Source organism: Parasteatoda tepidariorum, chromosome 6 (assembly GCF_982258835.1).
Source record: "Parasteatoda tepidariorum strain Cologne lab strain chromosome 6, Ptep-v5.0, whole genome shotgun sequence".
NCBI classification, from domain to species: domain Eukaryota; kingdom Metazoa; phylum Arthropoda; class Arachnida; order Araneae; family Theridiidae; genus Parasteatoda; species Parasteatoda tepidariorum.
The window spans coordinates 60,649,211-60,671,515 of NC_141760.1; the positions used below are offsets into that span (position 1 = coordinate 60,649,211).

The window sequence follows — 22,305 nt, forward strand, 5'->3', positions numbered from 1 at the left end:
ACCAAATTGCATCAAAACTGCGATGATCACGGATACTCATTTGTGTAGTCGCATGTAGAATTTGGCACTTAAATTCATGCAAAGAACAGAAAAAACTAAAACATAAGATAGTATTTTACCTTTCTTACGCAGTGGACTGATTGTATAGAAACGGCTCAAAGTAGTTCCAAGAAATTAAGCATCACTGGCTGTGGCAATTGAGGTGGTGGATGGCCACTTTGATCAGTCAGCGTAGGAACCGAGGGTACGAGGTATAAGTCCTCGTTAAACTATTCTGCCGTAATTAGCTCAACTTCTCTCACAGATGGTCAAGCTACAAAAATGGGGATAGCCCTCCACTTGACAGAGGATCGAAATTGTGATGACATGTTTTCGATTGATCCTTTTGGATGTTTCACAGACTAATAATCCATTGTTCAACTCTAGTGCGGCGTAAAGAATTACTACTACTAGATTTTAACTTTTATATTGAAATGTAGGTAACTATAAGTTTTTTTCCCTAATTAGTTTTATAGTTTTTTTTTAAGCATCAGAAGTACAAAACTTAGTAGAAGGCATAATTTGCATACTCTAATGAATAATTTTATATTATTTAAACCTAAAGTAATTCTTTGGATATCAGCATTAAATTATTGCAGTATTTTTGAAACAAAACATGTTTAGCAGTGAAAATTGACCAGGACTCGATGCTTTATGAGATATGTTTGTATTTTATTTCGAAATTTAAAAGGGGTATTACTATTATACAGTAACAGCAAGTCATCAAAGATTACTATTTTACTGCAAAAACCTGGACAATAGAAACTTTTGTTCTGCAATTTCCATAAATATTTTAAAGTATAATCATTAATGAAGTAATACAAAAAGTCTAATTTTGAAAATAGATGCAAAATGTGAGACCCTAAAGATTACTTCATTTACATAGATCTAATCGAGTTAGTACATAATAATTATTGGGGAATTGTATCTCTTTAAAAATTACAATGCAGAATTGTGTAGCTTAAAATGTTTTTCTGTAATTCTATTTGCTTTCTAAAATAACGAAATCAAAATTTAATGCTATAAAACTTATATACCAGTTTTTTAACTCTTCTTTTAGTCATTGATAGCTAATATTTATTATATCCAAAAATTAACCGAACTATTTATTTTTTGATATATTATATTAATTACCTTTTCTTTTTGGAGAAAATGAAATCGAAAATATAGTATAACTATTTGATTAATTCAAGAAATCTTAATTAATTGTTCACTAAATAAAATTAAAAACATAGATAAATTAATGATTGCATTATTTTAAATTACAGTTAGCGAAACGTGTTGAACAATAAATACAATATCTTTCTTGAAGTCTAGTTGAGAAATAATTCTCTTTATATATTTTTCCGTCCATTGCGGGATTACGGGTAATGAAAATGCAGACTACTTAGCAAAAAAAGGGGCCTTAATTATTCAGACTTCAGCTCACATTATGCCCTTCTGTTCCAAACAGCTTATGAAGAGGACCTTTAAGACATGTGCTCATGAAGAATTTATCGACCGTACTTCTACTAAGTCTTGGAGGGATATCATCCTAAATTTGCGAAACGGCCCAAGACGAAGAGCGGTGGCTGAATTCCGCTTGACCACCGGTCATGACTGTCTGCGGAAACATCTGTCTAGATTTGGTATCGTTCCTTCCTCGGTATGCACTCTTTGCAGTTCTGGTGAGGACATGGACTCCATGCGCCTTCTCTCCAGCTCTGCACTTTGCGGGAATTCTATCACTGAACGCTATTGGGAAGCTAGAGACATGTTGTGATTAATAGACTCTGTTGCAACATCTTTTGTTTCTGTTCTTATTTTTAGATGTTTATGTATGCTGTTACTGTCTATAATCTGCCATTGGAAATAAAATTTAAAAAAAAATTTCCTAATAGGTTTTCTTGAGAAAATTCAAAATCTGTCTGTAAAATAAATAATTTTTAAAATTTCACGATTTGAACAATTAAAAGATTTTTTGTATTTGCACTGAGTTAACAAAACACTTTGCATTAATTAAATCGAAAATTATGCAGTGATTAATTAAAAATAATTTTTTTACTCAGTGATGAATTATAAATAATTTTTAAAATTTCATGATGCAAACAATTGAAAGTTTTTTTTTATATGTACATTGAGTTAACAAAACACTTTGCACTAATTTAGTCGAAAATTATGCAGTGATGAATTAAAAATAATTTGTTTAGCCTGAATAGAAGTTTCAAACTTTAATACAATTTAATGTATTGATTAAAATCCAGATAAATTAAAACACATAAAGACTAATATTATGAATAATAATATGTAGACTAATATTATAACTGTTGTACTTAGTTGTGACTGTAAAAGACTAGGTGGTGGTGGCTTGACATATAATTACCAGCTTGCTTGAAATTGGTTGGTGCTCAAAACTAACCCGTGACTAACACTATCATGGTATTAGTCACGGTGATGTAGTGACTGTTGTTGTAGTTATCATGACCCCACAAGAGCACAAAGGAGTGTGTGGGAAAGCATTACTTTCTCTATCATAATTTTTTAAATAATTCAAAAAATTAATTATTTATTAATGTTTTTCTTTTGAAAATTTAATATCGCATTTTAACTTCATAAAGTAAAATTTCTGCAGCTCCAAAAGAATATCTTCATATTAACTCTAGATAAATCAGAAGAACTCTTATGATTGTTTAAAAACTTTTTGAGACTCGATAATTTTTCTTTCTTTTTCCTTTTATGGCTTTTCAACACCAAAGGATTATTTATTCTGAAGCCACTGTTTTATTAAAGCTGAACTTTGGTATAGATTATTTTTTTATATTACAGGTATAGGTATCATAATGAGAACATTTGTCTAAATATTCTTTAAAAAAATTTTATCAATAAAATTTTTAGTTTCTGCTTCGGTGTTTTTTTAAAAACCATTGTGATCAACCCTAATAAGAGTTTCTAAAAAATACGATTCTTCAGTCAATGCCTCTAAAGAAGCTCCAATTAAAATAAATTGTTTACTCATCGATAAAAAAATATTACTGTGAAATATTACTGTGTACTTTAAAAAATATTCTTTAAAAATTATATATTTTTAAGAATATGACTACAGAGCTTCAGATTCATGAAGTGATTCCTTTAAGACTATTTTATTTGCTGATTAAATTAATGGAAGCAATTTATAGGAGATTGTGATTTGAAGAAGGAATATATCAAAAGTAATTAAATAAAGTGTATTACAGTACAAAATTTAGAAATCGTTCTTTGTTTTTTTTTTAATATAAATATATTTAACTATCTTATAAAAGCATTTTTCAAATCTTCATATTTTAGCAAATATGCCAAGATCCCAAAGGATTTTTTAAAAACCTAAATAACTTTATAGATTTTGGAGATTAAAAATGCTTTTGAAGCATTAATTTGATATTGTTTTTCAAAAAGAAATCCTATTCCTCTTTAAGGGACAAAAAATAAACAAAAATTATGTTTAATAAAAAAATTGTAAAAAACACACTCTAATTGAAAATAATATTTTATTTATTAAGTTTAATGAAATATTTTCTTTTGATCATTGTCCCATAAGTGTTTTCGAAGTAATCATTGAGTCCATTCTTATGATATGCGGAAAAAAATAAACAAGACTTCCGCTTAAAAAAACATTTTAAAAAACACATTCAAATTAAAAATAGTTTTATTTTTATTAAGTTTGACGAAATATTTTCGCACTATCATTGTCCCATAAGTGGTTCCGGCGAAATTAGTGAGACTATTATTATTTTATGGGATAAAAAAATAAACAAGACTTATGTTTAAACAAAATTGTGAAAACATAATCGAATTAAAAATAGTACTAAATTTATTAAGTTTGGAGAAATATTTACTATATTATTATCATTGACCCATAAGTGTTTAATGCAAAATCATTGAGCCTATTCTAATTTTATGGAATTAAAAAAATTAACAACATCGTAATAAAATTATTCTAAAAAGTACATTCAACTTAAAAATGCTACGACATTTATTAAGTTTGACGAAATGATTTTTTTCTATCATTGTCTCATTTTCTTCATTCATCATTTCCTTCTATTATTTCTTCCTGAGAAATCATTGTCCACATTGTGATTTTAAGGGAAAAATTAATAAATAAAATCTATTTTTGAAAAGCATATTCAAATTATAAATAGTACTATATTTACTAAGTTTGAGGGCCCCATTTGTATTTCCTAAGAAATCATTGTCTCTTTACTTATTTTATGGTATAAAAAAAAGTAAACAAAAACATCGTAAGAGGCACTTTTAAATTAAATATAGCACAAAATTTGACGAAATATTTATTTCTATCATTATTCCATAAGTATTTCTGAGAAATTATTGGTCTATCCTTATTTTAAAGTAAAAAAAAAATAAACAAAACTTTCGTTTAAAAATATTGTAGAAAACTCATGCAAATTAAAAAAAAAAAAACGCTTTATTCATAAAGTTTGGCAAAATTTTTTCGTTTATCATTGTGTTCCTTTTATTATAAGTGTTTCCTCAGAAATCATTGTGTCTTTTCTTATTTTATGGGATTAAAAAAAACAAGATCCACATTTTAAAAAAATATTGCAAAAAACATGTTTAAATTAAAAAATAGTATTATATTTATTAAGTATGATGAAATATTTTCTTTCCATTATTGTCCCATAAGTGTTTCCTGAGCAATCATTAAGATTGTTGACTATATAAAATTTTCCACTCAAAGTATGAGATTCCTTTTCTTTGACCCGAAAGTGGTCATTGGATCCTAATATGATTTCTTATTTTTAGCCACTGTCTTTGACATAGTACTCGTATATATATATTTCCCTTTGAAGTCCGAATTTAATGTCAAAGTGATTACTTTAAAAAGATACTAGAGGAAATGTAGCGATTCTAAATTGCTTTCTCTGCTTGGATTTCGGTTTCACTTGACAGTAAAAATTGAGCATGATTTGGCTTAAGGGAGTAATCTTGCTTTAACCTCAATACCAGTAGTAAGAGAATTTATCTTTTAGGATATTTCTGTCACTTTAAGGTAATAAAAGCTCTATTAAACGCGATATACTCTAAGAAACTTTTTTTTCGTCTTTCCTCCAAGCCCTGGTCATGTACCTAGGTTACACAAAACCCTTAGCCATATAGCCCAGGACTTGACCACTAGTTCAGTTCCACTCAAGCCAGGGAACGGGTCCAGTCAGTGGTATTAATTTTGAAATTTTGACATGAAACATTTTGTACTTTACATGATATTTAAAAAAAATTAACTGAAAGTGAAGAAGAAAAAAAGACAAAGACATTTAGAAGTAGAGAAAAGACGAAGAGAAAAAAAATTATACATCTGAAATAAGAAACTATTAAAATTTTAATAAATAGTCATTATGTGCTAAAAAATTCATTACTGTTATTAATTTTTTGGTATTAAGTATTGTTTATAATGAAATTTTTCTGCCAAACTTCTAAATTTGTTGGGCTAGGCAGACAAGTATGCCAGGAGACAGTATAGGAACAGCTAGTTAGGTAATGTTCAGGTGAACCTTGTTGGCCCCAGGTGCGAGGATCAATATCTGTTATATGTAGGTAATGAAAGAAGGTTGGAAATGGTCCGTGACCCGTCAGGAACCAGATGACTTGTTTTGGAGGAATTGTTTTGAAAAAAAGTAACGTTATTAATAATTTTGAATAGACGTCTTCCTCTGTCTGAATTATTCCATTGAAATTGCCATTTTTTAAAAAGAGAATCTTTAATACTTCGTTTAAGATAGGAAACTGGAAGTGGATATGTTGTTAAGCTAAATCATCTGCTTTTTCATTACCTACTCTATTGCTGTGTGCTTTAATCCTGGAAATTTGTATTGATGCGTGTTGAACTTCTTGTTGAATATTAAATGAAATTCTATTATTTGTGCCAAAATCAAGTATTGATGATATTGATGATATATACTCTACGAAACTATAGTTTCTTGTTGTTATATCTTATATCCAAAAAAATGATGAAGGTATTTGTAGTGAAGCATTCTCGCAACAGCCTGCTGTGGGCCAGGAAGATCACGAAGCTTAATGCTCCATATTTTCGTGACTTATTACGTGGTTGTGGAAATGTAGTCGGCATTGTGCACAAGTCACATTGAATTCCAAAACAAGCTGGTGCTTATCGATTTGAAACTGGGTGGATAATAGAACCACTGTCAATCTCATAAAATAAAACAGTTCTATTAAACATATTCTACAGGTCTTTAACTTAAATAAGCATCATAAAGCAGTTTTATTAATTTTAGTAAACGATGCATAAACTCTGTTCATTTATTTTTATTCATATGTATTTCGGATAAGATATTTAGAATATTTCTAAGACTTTCAGACAATAAGAAAAAATTATTAAAAAGGACACATGCTGTCATAAAATATAATTTGTTGCATATTTAAAGAAACATATGTCTTTCCAAAATTACTTTGTAGAATACCTTGTATTATTTCTTTTGAAAAATAAGTTCTTAAAGGGTAGGCTATTTATTTTTAGTAAAATATGATGTTCTACTTGATATTGTTGATTCTGACTTATTCAATTTTTGTAAATATTTGTTGTAATCTATTTGTTGTAACATTTTATATTTCTTAATGAATATTAATGATAAATCTATATATAATAGAAATAAAAATCTGCTAGCCTGATCACGTGAGAAATATAAATTTTGAAGAAACGGAATACAGTTTTGTTGTGAATTTAACAAACAAGAGGTGAGTTAAAAACGATTAATCAGCTTTGACAGTTATTTTAAATTTAGCAGAAATTTCAAATGTTCAAATGGCAAGAACTACAAATTTTTTTAAAAATCAAAACATGATCTTTAGAGTATAAAAGAAAAAAGTTTAGTTTTTAGCATCAAAAATAGTGGCGCTAGACGGAGATGAAGCAAGGAGAATTTTACTCATTTTCGTCTTGTCAGCAATTCAGTTTTACGGATATAATTCTGAGAATAAGTACATTCTGATATTTGACTTGAACTTCTCTTCTCGATCTAAAGCGTCTCTAATACGCATTTTTGAAACATTGTTCTTAGTATTTTTATTTGTCGTTATTATGAGAAAAAAGGTGCTACCATCTGAAGTTTTAAAATTCTGTAATCACTAAAGCCGGATAATCGTTTCAAAATAATTCTTGTGAGCCTATCCTTCAATGACTTTATACAAAACCGTACCGTCTTCTGGACCATAAGTTTGTTAATATCTGTAAATTTAATTTTCCTACACGTGGTACATGTAATATATAATATATGAATCGAGGTACATATATGGAATTATGGAACTGTAGATTGGCAACAACTATAAACCAGTTTCAGATCACGCAAGATGCGTAAATATGTATATATATATATATATATATTTACGCATATATATATATATATATATATATATATATATATATATATATATATATATATATATATATATATATATATATATATATATATATATATATATATATATATATATATATATATATATATATATATATATATATATATATATATATATATATATATATACCTATACTTTAACTTCTTCCTTTTTAGAGGTTCCCATTGAGACAGAAATACAATAAATTTTACCATATACTTGTTGTAGTTTTACCATACATTTTTTCAGTGCAGAAATTATAAAATTATGAACAGTGCAGAATTATTAAAATCAAAGAGAAAAATATTTTTGGTCTCCGAAAACCATATTAAAATACCAAAAGAAAAACACACATTTGTTGTTACAACTTATTAATTAGTGGCAGAGATAAATTATGAATTAAATAATGGATTTAGAAAATTCAAAGTGAAATGTGCCTCCTAATTCCTTAAAATAATCTAAACATTGAAAAATGAAATTCTATTTAGGCAAACATTGCAGATACTTCGGTAAAAAATAAAACTATATTTTTAAATCAATACTTCTTTTAACACTCTAAAATAACTGAAATCAGAAAAATAATGATTTGCTTCAAGCAGCTTTATTGTAATATTAAATTAATTGACAGAATGGTTGAGAAATTAAGTGAAGAAATCTCGATTGAATTCGGTAATTCTACAAATATTTGTTCAACTTTACTTAAACTTCTCATATTCAGAAGGTATCTTTGTGGGCGTTATTTGTTCACGTATTCTCAAAAGAGAGTTTGAAGATAGCTGAAGTTGACAAATCGAATCATGATTAGATGTAAAGTTTTTAACAACTGCTATTAAGTGATTTTAGAAATACTTTCTTCAATGTCATGTTTAGTTTGCATTTCTTTAAATAGTGTGTCTATTTCAATATTCAAAGATATTATTGACTTTGATCTAACATTTGATGCTTTATTTGTATAAACCCTTCATTTTCCTTTGAAGCATTCTCAAAAATGTGATTAACATATTCGTAATGAAGTCTGTATTGTTTTATCTAAACAGTTTGCGATGTTGTTTCTTTTTAAACTCAGAACATTTCTGAAATATATTTACATTCTATATTCTACGGCAAAAAAAACTTGCCCTCTTAAGAGATAAAAAGAATTTACTTTCTTCTTTTAACTATTATTACCAGGAAAAGTAGTTATAAATCTCAATTAATTTAAATACATTTAAATTTATAAAACTATGATATAAGGTTAAATAAGTAAAAATTATGGTACAAAGTATTGGCACTCTGGGTGCATCATCCATAAAATCCATTTTGTTGTAAAAATTTATACGGTAGTTTTTACAGTAAAATTTATTTAATTAGAGTGATGAAGTGACTTTTTCGGTGATTAATACTGTAAAAATCACGGTATTATATTTTTTGTTCTGTAACATGTTCCGATAAATATATATTTAAAGGTAAAAAATACTGGCACCCTGAGAACCAGTAGTTTGATCCGTTTTTTTTTCACAGCGTCTTTTTTATTACAAACTTAATTAATTTTGTAAGCATAATTTCCAACAATATTTAAGCTTCTTGATGATAATAATTTACTACAAATGTTTCATTTTCTATAACGCTTGAATAATGCGATTACAATTATTAGTGAATTTGTCTTGCTCTATCCCACGTTATGTCTTTAAAAAAGAAGACTTGAACTTAGTATATTTAGACGACACACATAAATATTTTTGGGGACTTCTGGGGACAAAAGTATCTGGCACTCAGAGTGCCGATACTTTTTACAGTAAAATCCATTTTTACTTGAACATTTTACGGAGCAAAAAAATCTGACAGATATTAGTTTTTATAGAAATATAATACTAAGGGTAATATTATAATAAATAAAATCTGTAATATCACTGAATTGTGAAACTAAATAAATATTTTTGCAAAAATTACGGTATAAAATGGATTAATACGGTTAAAGGGGATTTGACGGTAAAATGAATTTTTCAGACGATGCACCCACAATACCGGTACTTTCTATTGTAATTTATTCCGAAATTTTTCCCAGTGTAGCTTATTTAATTTATTTATGTAAAATTAGTCAATTAAAAAAAATGTATAAGAATAATTAATCTATTATATTTTTTTCCTGATGAACTATGTCTTAAATCAAACATTTTTTCATAATATGACAATTTATATTACGTATATTTTATTTTATTAATTGAGAATAATAGGGATATTGGTGTTCACTGCAAAAAATTCCGAATTAAATTACGGTAAAAATTACGGACACCTAGATGGCTGGTAATTAAGTAATGAATTTCACCGTAAGTTTCATTGACAATAAAAAATCTGATACACCGTAAACTGAAAAATCACTATATTACTGAGAATTATAATATTGCTAAATAATCACTGAATTACTATAACTGAATGAATACTGCGAAATTACGGCATAAAAGTTTCGGTGAAATGGATTTTACGAAAGCTATAATATTTATTTTGGAAGATCCTTCATCCTTGATGGATGAAAAAAAAATTTAAACAATATAGTTTGACATAGTTGCATCATTTTTTAAAATATATAAAACATTTAAAGTAAAATATATTTTTTTAAGTAATTTAATATTTTTATAACAGGAAATTTCCTTTGTCAAATTATTAAATATGAAACAGAATTTTTTTTATCAAAAATATGTTTTATTTTACTGTTGTCTTTATCATAGCCGTTACAATACAACGAATGACATTAAAGAAATTTAGTGTAAAAATATAAATTTTATTTTAGAAATGATGTTTTTAATGCTCTTCTCTCCTTTTCAGATCAAGCTGCAATTACGTAATTGATTTTTTTTTCATGCTTATTTTAAGCGTGCTTTGAATTGTTTCTTGTGATGTGTATCGTTTAAGTGTTCTTATTTCTGATTCTAAGATCAAATTACGAAAAATACTTTTTTTTACGTTATTTTAAATTGAAGGTTTCGACTAAAGTTTCCTTTTTTATATTTTATGAATGGCTGCTCGAAGGGCTGATGAGACAACCTATTTTTATTGTGACATAAGACTCAAGTGTACATTTTGCAATGTCAAAGAAAAAGCAACCTGTTTTTCTGTTATATCATTTAGTAAGGAATTTATATTTTTATTAACTGATATTTTTATTAATTTATATTATTATATAAATTAATATTTTAATTTTAATTATTTATCAACAAGCATTTATTAAAAATACTGTAAAAATATGTTTTCTATAATTCCTCAGCATATTTTTTTTTTAAAAATAGGAATCTAAATGGTTTTTTTCTTCAACGTATTAAGATATACGATAGGTTTCTTAAATTTTTTTATCAGTTTAGCGTGAATTTTTCAAATTCTATAATTATAACTGTCTAAGTCATTTATAGTTATTATTTAACGTATTATAGATAATCCGCATTCTTATAAAGTGATTTTGTTTGAAATATTTTATTTATTCTACAGAAAAAAGTCTCATTTGCAACATATTTTAGCTTGTTTGATAATATTAATTTTATTATACATTTGAAACAGTGAGTTTTAATTAAAAAAAATCAGAACTCTTAATACTTATATAAAAGTAAAAAAAAATCAGAGAGGACTGGCCTGTAAAATTTTTCTAAAAGATTTTATCAGTGTTTTGTTAACGTTTCAAGTAATAAAGTGATAACAGATGAAGATAATTTATTCTATTAAGTTTTTTCTACTTTCTTATGAAGTGAAATCATTACAGTCACATGATTTATTCTTTATTAAAAGTGGTATTTGTTATATATTTTATAGTTTATATAATAACTAGAGGGTAAAGCCCCCTGTTCGCTACCGCTCACCAACCCCAATGATTGCTTCGCAATAATTGTTTTTTCTTGGCAGAAAACAGTTTTTCTACTAAAGTTAAAAATATTCACTTAACATCTATGTACTAAAAGGAATTCTGTTTACCTACGCTCTTGTCCCTCTACTTCCCACGTCCAAATATTACCATCTATTAGTATTATAACATTTTTTAAATAACATTTATATTTTTAATACATTATATTGTTCAAACAAATTTGATGAGTTCTCAACCATAATTTCAAATTTTCGCTATTAATAGCAGTACTGAAAAATAACTTTAAATTAGGGATACAAAAATATTTAAAGGAAAGCAATACTGAGGCGTAACTACCACTACTAAAATTAAACATCAATTCACTGGTATATAAGACATACTAATTTGATTCAATCACCAGAGGTACCTTTTGATAGATGAAGGTTGACATGGTCGATAACTCCGCCCCCACAATACCTTTACGACTTTTGTTAATTTTATGCTGATGACAACCTAAACAATATGGAAATGAATGGGGAAAAACTGGATCCTACCGCGTGATTTTCCGGCCAATAAAAATGCACCGACAGCAATGGAAAACGGTATCAGACCATTATGATTTTATGTTATATAGAGGTATAAAAACCTTATGTATAATAAAAATTAGGTTTATTAAAAACATATCTAAAATGACATTGATACTGTGGCACCTTATTCATCCATAAAAAAGGATACAGAAGATATCATGACCTTTTACATCTCAAAAAGTAATAACAATTTTTGGTTAGGTATAAATTTTTAATCAGAAGAAAAAGAAATATAGATATTTGGACATCACTTTCATCCTTAAAAATGACACTGATGAGCCCCATTTTTATGTTTTCAAACAGAATTAATTTTAACTCGATGAAAGTAGAATAATTTAATACTGTATAATGATTATAAATTACTCTTTAATTCTTATAATATTCAATTTCTTTAAACCATTCTTCGTTTTGTTTTGTTTAAAAACTAATATTTATCAGTAAACATTTTTACTAAAGAAAAATGCAATTGTATCTTTGATTTGCTTTTAAAAAGTAACTTAAACCTATTCATTATTTAAAGGTAACAGGTTTAAAATCACAGCTTATACAATAGCATTTGCCTGCACACATCTAGCTGTTTGATTTTAAAGTTAACAAAATACCCTTTGAATAAAACGTAGTTTTGATTCCCTGCTTTGCTTGTTTTAAATATGATAACTCAATAGCTTACTCGAGATGCTACTTTTAATTAGCTTCAGTTTGACTTTTCTGTTGACCGTTTCATCGATAAGGTTGGCGATAAGAGATGTTTCAATACTTGCTGATTGGTTACGCAATCAAAGAGTTATTTGTCCCTCGCCAACTAGCTTTACTCCCTCGCCATTCCTTTTGTTGGCAATTTATTCTGTTCGGAGTATTTGTTCAAATCAGAAAGAACAAATGTTCTGTTTGTCATTGTAATCGAATAAGGTTATTTTAAGAGGGAAAGGGATATGAATATTCATATAGAATTATTTTGCTTTAATTACATGAGTAAATGTAAATTAATTCGCAGTAATATTTGTCACAGAAAAAATTTCTTTAAAAAATATCTTTTGTTTAATTTGGCTCCTTTTTATTTGTCTAGTTTAAATAGGGACCTGTTTTTCTCTTAAATTTATTTTTTTTAGTAGAAAAATTAATTCTTTTTAATCTGTTTTATAGTTATTTGCTATAGTTTATTTGCTTACATATAAGAACTTTTTAATATTCTTCTCATATTTTAATTATTTTACTTTTAATTTTGAAATATTTAATAGTTTAAGCATAGAAATATTTGATTTCTATTGCTCATAGAAATCGTTGCGAATTTAATTATGAATCAAATGCAAATATAGCCGTTTTACTGCAACAAAATTTAAAATCGAGTAAATTGTGTATTAAGCATCAATTTGAGTTCACGTAAATCAGTTTTACAACGTAAATGAAAATTATTGGCTAAAGTCATCAGCAAATTCATTTTTGTGGCTTTTTTAATATATCATTGTTTAATCTTTACAAATTGATTCTATCAAAAATCTTCTCAATAATTTGTATAAATCTTTTTGATTAATTATTAATGAAAGCTTTTATTGAAGGCTCTAACCTTAGTACTAATAAGTTTTGAGATAAACGTGAATGGTTTTATTCATAGCTTTATTCATGAGTAAGATCACTTGCTTTACTCATGAGTTTTTACTCGTGAGTTTTTAAACATGACTTTTTAAAATAAGTCAAACTGTTTTCCTTAGAAACAGGCAATCTTTTATTCAACAGGGGATAAACGCGTAACTTTAACACCTGAACATATAAATAATAGACTTGGGTGGGTAAAATAGTATTAGAAATGAGATAAATATTACGTTTGGAATGCATTTTTATGCATGATGAAATATTTTATGTGGAAAAGCCTTAAGGAAACATAAAAATTTCTATAATATGTAATATTTTTACACTCATGTGAGTGAATGGCAATTTAGTTATTATTTATTTTTTGAGAAAGTTAAAGATTTATTTTTATGGACCGGAATACGTTAGTAGATGACGAAAAATTATAGGGGTAAAACAGTGTTGAAAAAGAGGCAAAAGATTCTATTTATTGTGCGTTTTTATTCATGTCAACATTTTTGCATGTGAAAAGTAAAGAATGAATAACACCAAAATACATTTCCACACTTGTATGACAATTTTTATTCATTGTGTACTCAGCAGCATTTAGTGCGCAGTGTTTCAACTTTTTGAATAATAATAACAGATGTTACTTTTGCTAGAAAATCCTAAGCCTTCAACGTATAAGATATGTTAGGAAGTTAAGACATATTCATTATGCATTTTGTGTTTCCCTTGTAAATTTAAAATTTTATCCCTGTACATGAGAGATGATAATTATAAAATCAACAACCTGCTACAGTACATTTAGAAATGTTCAAGAAAAGTGTGCAAGTCTCAAGAAAATTCACATAATGATAATCCTTTCCAGTTCTATTAAGATATTATAAAATATGCAAATTCGAATTACGGATTTTAAATTGTCAAACTCAGTATGGCTCTCTCGGAGGATTTATAAGTAAATTTCTTTTCATCCATTCACAAAACAGAAAATTGACTCCCTCACTCATATCATCATAGTTATAAAATAAGAATAAATGGACGAATATTTTATTTAAAATCCATTAAAGTAGCGATGATTTATTTTCAAATGAGAAGTTGAACTTTGCCTGAGGTATCAACTGCATTATTTAAAAAGTTAAGAATAATATTTATAACATTATTTTAAAAAAGAACAATCCTATTTAAAAAATTGTTTCAAGTTTCTGTAATGAGTAAGAAATAACATAGTAAAGCAACCGTTATTTAAACAAATTTTAAACGACATTTACATAAAAAATATATACTTTGTACTTATATAGATAATTTTTGCCATATATTGCATAAAATTAAAAAATTTTTTATTTGCATTTTGATAGTATCTATTTTATCTTATTTATGTATTAATTACTTTTATACGATCAAATAATATTTATAAAATTTATTTTCTTCAAAAATGTTATGTTAACTTTCTGATGAACTACCTGTAAAATTAACTATAAGAATCTTCTCATGCTGTAAAACTTTAGAAGGTGTTACAAGTATTGTGATATTTTCAAAATTCATTCTAAAATTATAATTTATACAAAACAGTATACGTGCGTAAATGTTATAAAAGTGATGCTTATTAATAATTAAAAAATTATAATTTATACAAAACAGTATACGTGCGTAAATGTTATAAAAGTGATGCTTATTAATAATTAAAAAAACGGAATTTATTATACTATTTGCACACTTTATTTTTTTACTATTAGATCTATTTAAGAAACATATATTGTATTCTGGAAATAACAGAAAATTGAATTTTGTTAGATATATTGCAAAAACCTCACATAGAGAAAAACAATTCTGGAAAAATAACCGTACTTTTTATAGTGACATTTCTGTGAAAAAAGCATGATTCTGGTAACTAAAACAAAAATGTATGATATTTAAACTAATCGTTTGGCAACTATTCCGTACATATGGTAACGGTTTACCGGAAGTTCTGGTTTTCAAAATTATAGTCCTTATTACCTTACGTTTAGCAAAAAATGTAAAACTGAAAGTAAATTTAATCGAATAAATGTTTTTTTTGCCATTCTTTAAGGTATTATGATAAAATTACCAAAATCATTATCAAAGCCCTTTGGTAAAATGTATCAAGCTTTTAAGAAAAAGGTTTTGGTAAATGTTCGGTTCGGCTTTCGGTAAAATATTTCAGGATTTTTTAAAAATTTATATTACATATTTAATGTATCATTGCCCTACCCAGGAGCTCTTTGCACACTAATTAATAAATGCCAGCATGAACATGTGTGAAGTTAAGTTATGTTTTGATCATCACAACTTACCTGCGAAATACAGATTTCACCATATTCTGATAGTTTTGATCATGCTTTTCTTCAAAGCGCAATTCAACAATTCACAGACTAAGATTATTGAATAAAATCAGTTAAAGAAATTCCAACATTGATTTGCATGTGTCAAGCCAGTCGCCAAAAGAGCAACTTGTTTCTCAACTGTCTTACCAAAATATTAAAAACAAAAACAATAATTTCGATCACATCACATATATATTAAATCCTATTCTTAGGGAAGATTTAAAAGTATTTGTAAAAATTTAATGTACTTTATTATTTACACATTTACCATTATATGAGTTGAAACTTTCAACCTCATTGTATTAAAATACCTCATTTCACTACGCGAATTACTATTGAATACGTTCTTTTCGACCGTAAACTAACTAGTTCCCGAACGAAAACTCGTGTCTGTAACAGTAATTATACGATACTCGAAGTTTATTCCAGAACTAAGTTATTACCTGGTTTAATGTAACATCAAGTCAGGAATTAACTGTCACGCTGAGAAAAGTTTTGAATTGCAATCATTCACACGCATTTCATTCATGGCACGATCAAGATATCTAGACAACGCTAAGTCCGTATTCTATTCCAGAGGGAAAAAACAAAACAAAAAAACAAAAACAGAACCTCGTCAGATGCGTTGCGCAAACTAGATTAAAATAAAGTCATTAGAAGATTACTGTTGAATAATTCACAACCTAAGGGAATTGTTTCAAATCGATTAAAGAAACTCCTAAACTCTTCACTGAAATTGAGTTACATGCGTCAAGCCAGTCGCGAAGAGAGCAATTTGTTTATCAAAAGCGATCCTAAAACGAATTACGAAAGGTGCGAATTTCCAGACATTCTAATGGTTATTTATCCACGAAAACGAAGTCATCTTTTAAGCGTTGAGAGGGATTTCATGAATGTGTTCAGGAGATAGTTAGAATTTATGAATTGAAAACATTGCGTGACACATGCATGACTTTGAACATGATAGTAATTAACAACGCAACAGTGTGATACGAAGGGACAGGTAATTTATGACAAAATGCATATTTTAGAAATAGTGAGAGATGTTTCATCGTTATTGCACTCCGATAATATAAGCATAGTGATAATTTTATTAGTTTCTGATCCAATGAACAACTTAGAACATATTTTCCGAAAAAGATTTAGGGCATTGTAATTCTTTTTAGCTTTATGTGTTGAAAAAGGGCATTTTAAAATGGGATATTTCAAAGTTATCTTTAAATCTGCTTTTGAACTTTAACCAAAAATGATTAGTGATGCATTTATTTCTAATCTTCAGTGTTTAAAAAGTCTAGAGTCCATTAATCAATATGTATAATGTATTCATGCATCTAATAATTTTATTTAAATTTATTAAATTAGAATTATATAATTTTAGATTCGATCTCTTAATACTTTTTTACTTTTAAATTCTAATATGGTTCAAATTAATTTTTAAAATTTTTTTTAATTTGTAACTTATAATTTAGTAATAACTGTATGGTAAGAATACTTCAGTTAAAAAAAACATTCTGGTTTAAAAACCATAATACACGGTTTTTAAACTATTCATTTGGTAATTTCTCTATTCATATGTAATTGTTTAACAGAGATACAGAATTTCAAAATCCCAGTTCTTATTACCAGACATTTAGTAAAAAGTACGCAACTTAAAATCTTAAAATACATAACATGGTTTTTATGTAGTGCTCTAAGATATCCTGATGAAATAACAAATTTTATTACATTTTATAAAACGATATAGTAGTGTTAAATTTAACGAAATTCTTACCCTTGACAAATAATACCGACTTTTTTGGTGCTCCCATAGAGCTAGAAACGCGGTAAGTTTTTACCATATCATGGTAGTTTTTACCAAAAAATACTTTTTTAGTGCATATTATGTGACGAAAAAATATTCAAAAATATTCGAAATATATATATATATATATATATATATATATATATATATATATATATATATATATATATATATATATATATATATATATATATATATATATATATATATATATATATATATATATATATATATATATATATATATATATATATATATATATATATATATATATATATATATATATATATATATATATATATATATATATATATATATATATATATATATATATATATATATATATATATATATATATATATATATATATATATATATATATATATATATATATATATATATATATATATATATATATATATATATATATATATATATATATATATATATATATATATATATATATATATATATATATATGACGCCCGGTGGCTGAGCGGTAGCGCTTCGCGCTGTCGTGCCACAGGTCCTTGGTTCGATCCTTGGGCCGGGCAAGGCCGACTCAGCCTTTCATCCCTTCAGTGGGTCGATAAAATGAGTACCAAGCATGCTTGGGAACTAACACTGGGGGTTATATATATATATATATATATATCTATATATATCTATATATATCTATATATATCTATATATATCTATATATATATATATATATATATATATATATATATATATATATATATATATATTTTAATCTTTGAACAACGCAATATTTGTTTTTACATGAAATCATTAAAACACTTTGACAAAACCATCAAAGATTTCCCATTAACAAAATATTTCCTGAAGAAAACTGCACAGATCTTGGCCATTAACTCTATCATTTATTCAGAAATGTGGATGCATTAAGAAATGTAAAAATATTTTCTTAGTCATTTATTCAAAAATGTAGAAACATCAAAAAAAATATATAAATATTTTTCATAGGTCATCAATAATAATTAAAATAGTAAATCAAACTTAAATTATTTCTGAATCATATTTAATTGTAGTAACAATCTTGTTGCGTTACTATAATTGAAATTCATGAACATGAAAAAAAGAATATTTGTCTCTGAAAATCCCTACATAGTTTGGTATAAATTTGAGTATTAAATTTATATTAAATTATTTAAGGTACGCATATTAAATACTCTGTTCATTAAATATAAATTTGATTTTTTTTCTGTAATAAAGTTTATAAAAATAAATTTCCACTTTGCATAGTTTGATTTATAGATATAAAATTAAAACAAATAAGGAAGTATGGTATATATTTTCTGACTTGTAGTTTTAGCTGTTTTTTCTCTAGTTTAATAATTTTCATTCAATAGCTTTCAGGCTTTAAACATCTATTTTTATCTACTTCGTTGGGTAAAGATACTAAAAATTGTAATTTATCAAAACATTTAATTTGAAACCAATTTTTATAATGAGAAAATATAAGAAGATGAAATTAAGCAGAATAATATTGAACGTTTTGAACTTTTAAAATTGCGAATTTATGTTACTACTTTAAAATGTTTCCTTTAATCACATTCGAATTTTAAAAAATGTGAAAGAAAAATGATGATTTATCAAAACATTTAATTTTAATTGGATTTCCTAATTTTAATTGGATTAGGAAAGTCATACCTAATCATATTAGTGAATACTAACTTGCATGTTACAAAAATTGCTTTTATAGTTTTTCAGTATTAAAAAAATATAACAGACAAAATACAAATTTTTAACTCTTTTTTATAACAATGTAAAGGCAAAGTGAATTTTGTATCCATAATTGGATGCAATCGACTAATAAGAGATCAACTGGTGATAATAATAAAAATCTGAACTGAAAACCAAATTATTTTTTTAATTTTGTAAAGTATGTAAAAACAGGTTTTTATAATTGCGAAATATAATTATTTTTGAGAACAGAATATCTTTGATAGAAAAAATTTATTGTTTTGATGCTAAAACATGTAATAAATTTGTAATTTCAAATTGCATTCTAATATATATCTATATCTATATCTATATATATCTATATATATATATATATATATATATATATATATATATATATATATATATATATATTAGGAAAAATTTACAGCAGTTTTTGCAGAAAACAACGTGCAGTTCAATAAAATGTGACATTTTTTATAAAATTATATGTGATATAAAACTCCATAAAATGTATAACAATACAATAGTCTAAACCAGGGGTTGCCAAACTTTTTTGATCATCGACCCCTACATAATTTTTCGAAATCTCCATCGACTCCCAAAAAAGTAATTTTCTGTTAATTAAAATAAAACTCTATTAGATACTGTGTTTGTACATTTATTTTATGATTTTGAACATTTATTAAAGTAATAGTACAAAGTGTAACAATAGTTTTATGAAAAATATATTAATGTTGAAACATAAATACCTTAATATTTATGAAATAATAAGTAATTATAAGTAAGTAGAAATAATAAGTAAAGTAACTACGGATTTATTGCTTCTTAATCAATGACATGGATGTGCCTGGTGTTATTTTTTTTTTGCAAGGTTCGTTATATTGGGTTCAAAATTGTCAATTTTAATCTTAACCCTTTCAATACGGCGAAAAATCAGCAGGGGTGAAAGCGAGACGGAAAAGAGGAAAGGCTGGTAGTAAAACCATTTGTGTTATAGCTAGTTTTGGGGAGGAGTTTACTTATTCTTTTTTTAAATTTTTCAACAATATCTACTTTATCTTGGAAAAGAATCAGTTTTATATATATGCCAGAATTATAAAAGAAATCTTGATAGTTACAGATATTTCATTTTTTTCGAAAAAAATTCTGGAATGAAATGTTTTACGTACCAGGTTTTTCTCTTTTCCGTCTTGCTATATAAGGGCTTTCACCCATGGACTGGGATAGCACATGTCCCGTCCGGTGCAAAAGGGTTAAATCCCCCTCGAAACTCCACATTTAATTTATTTCTGTTCTTAGTTAAGATTGAATTTACGTGACTGAAACCGGCTTCAACTATATAGGAACTTGGAAATGCTATCATAGATAGCTAAGCTATTTCGTAAAGTCTTACACATTTTTGCATTATATTTATATTTGTCCAAAATTTGCTTATTGTTAAATTTTTAAAAAGCGTCTTTGCTTCAAATCCGCATAATAATCCAGCAAGCTCATCTTGCAGGTTGATGTCCACGTTTTTAATTTGAGCAGAAAATGGCACAATAATCCAATCAGGGATGTCAATATTTTCCAAATCAACAAAACGCAGTTTAAAATCGTCGCTCAATTTCTGAAGATTACCTGTATATATTTCCAAGCCTTCTTCGTTTATTTCTAATTGTCACATATCTGAAAAATATTGTTAATCCTTCGAAAAATATTGTTAATCGTTCAAGTACCAATCGACCCTTTCGGTTCGGATCGACCCCCATTCGACCCCCTGGCTCAGATCGACCCCCGCTTATGTTAAATAGACCCCTGGGTGTCTATATAGACCACTTAGGCGACCTCTGGTCTAAACAATGTTTGATAGTGGATGTATAATAAAGGACAATTTTGTACAGATAGTTGCCAGACAAATTTGCTTTATACCATTCTATAAAATATCATTTCATTCAAATAACTCTCTTTTTAAATACAAATGTGTTATCTGTATCAGAGGTTTATTAAAATATTAAAAATTTGTGATGTGCTTAAAATGTATAAAATGAACATTTTACACAATTGTTCTGTTTTTATATAATTATAAAAAATGGAATATTGAGCCTTTTAATTGAGTTTTATTATTTTATCTATCACCACACAAATTAAAAGAAAAGATATGATTGAGCTCATCACACTGAGAAAAAATGTATCGTCATCACTATGACAATATAATGCAATTTACCTTGTTTTTGGCTCTATGGGAAGACCAAAAAGCTCAGTAATTTTTACTGAAGCTCGCGAAGAATTATTTTGGTAAAATTAACACTAAAATATGACTATTATATTAATGAAAAGAAAATTTAATTAAAAATAATTTTCAAAAATTCAAAATGACAAGTTGTTAGACCAAATAAGGCCAGGAGCAACAACCTTGATATACGTTTTCTTCAAAATTCTGGGGTATTTTTTTAAAGGTTAATATAAGAGATAAATATGAGATATAATTATAAGATCAAAATTTTTTATAGAGTTAAATGTAAGATTTTTACTAGGGAAGAAATAGTGTTAATTACGATTATCACGATTAAGATAATTTTCAAGCAATTTTGTGTGGAACTAAACATTTTGATGTGTGATTGTTGAATCTAAAAAATAAATGTTCTATATTAACATCTGTCAAGTAAAATTAAAATCGCATATTTTCATTTCAGTAGCTATATCAAAATTCAAGTTGATATATCAAGATTTCAAGTAGCTATATCAAATGCAGGATGTCATTAAGTCTGACTTACAACTTTTTGAGTGTGCCTTAATTAACATTTCTCATGTTTTGTCATGATTAACATTAAAAATTGGAGAGTATACGAGAAGATCCCTAAAACCTTTAACTTTTCATAATAAAAAATAATAATAAAAAATAATAGGCACACTATTTTTGCACCTCCAGAATTGTTTGAAAATGCATAAAATATCAGAAAATAATCGTGAACATCGAAAATTTTGATGTCCTTATAAGTATACACAAAAAATTAAAATTTTTGAACTAAATTGTCTAGGTTTTTAATCACAAACTGTCACTCGGTGAGGTTACAGTTACGATGTCAA

At 26.5% G+C, this 22,305-nt stretch overlaps 2 protein-coding genes across 2 annotated transcripts in view; one reads left to right on the forward strand and one right to left on the reverse strand.

The window, feature by feature from the left end:
- LOC107452296 (uncharacterized) overlaps window positions 1-22,305 on the reverse strand; it is a 163,875-nt gene that overhangs the window by 85,732 nt on the left and 55,838 nt on the right. The window lies entirely within an intron of this gene.
- LOC147808071 (uncharacterized) lies at window positions 1,472-1,801 on the forward strand. The gene has a single exon (XM_087166854.1). The coding sequence runs from the start codon at window positions 1,472-1,474 to the stop codon at window positions 1,799-1,801; it is 330 nt and encodes a 109-aa protein (XP_087022980.1).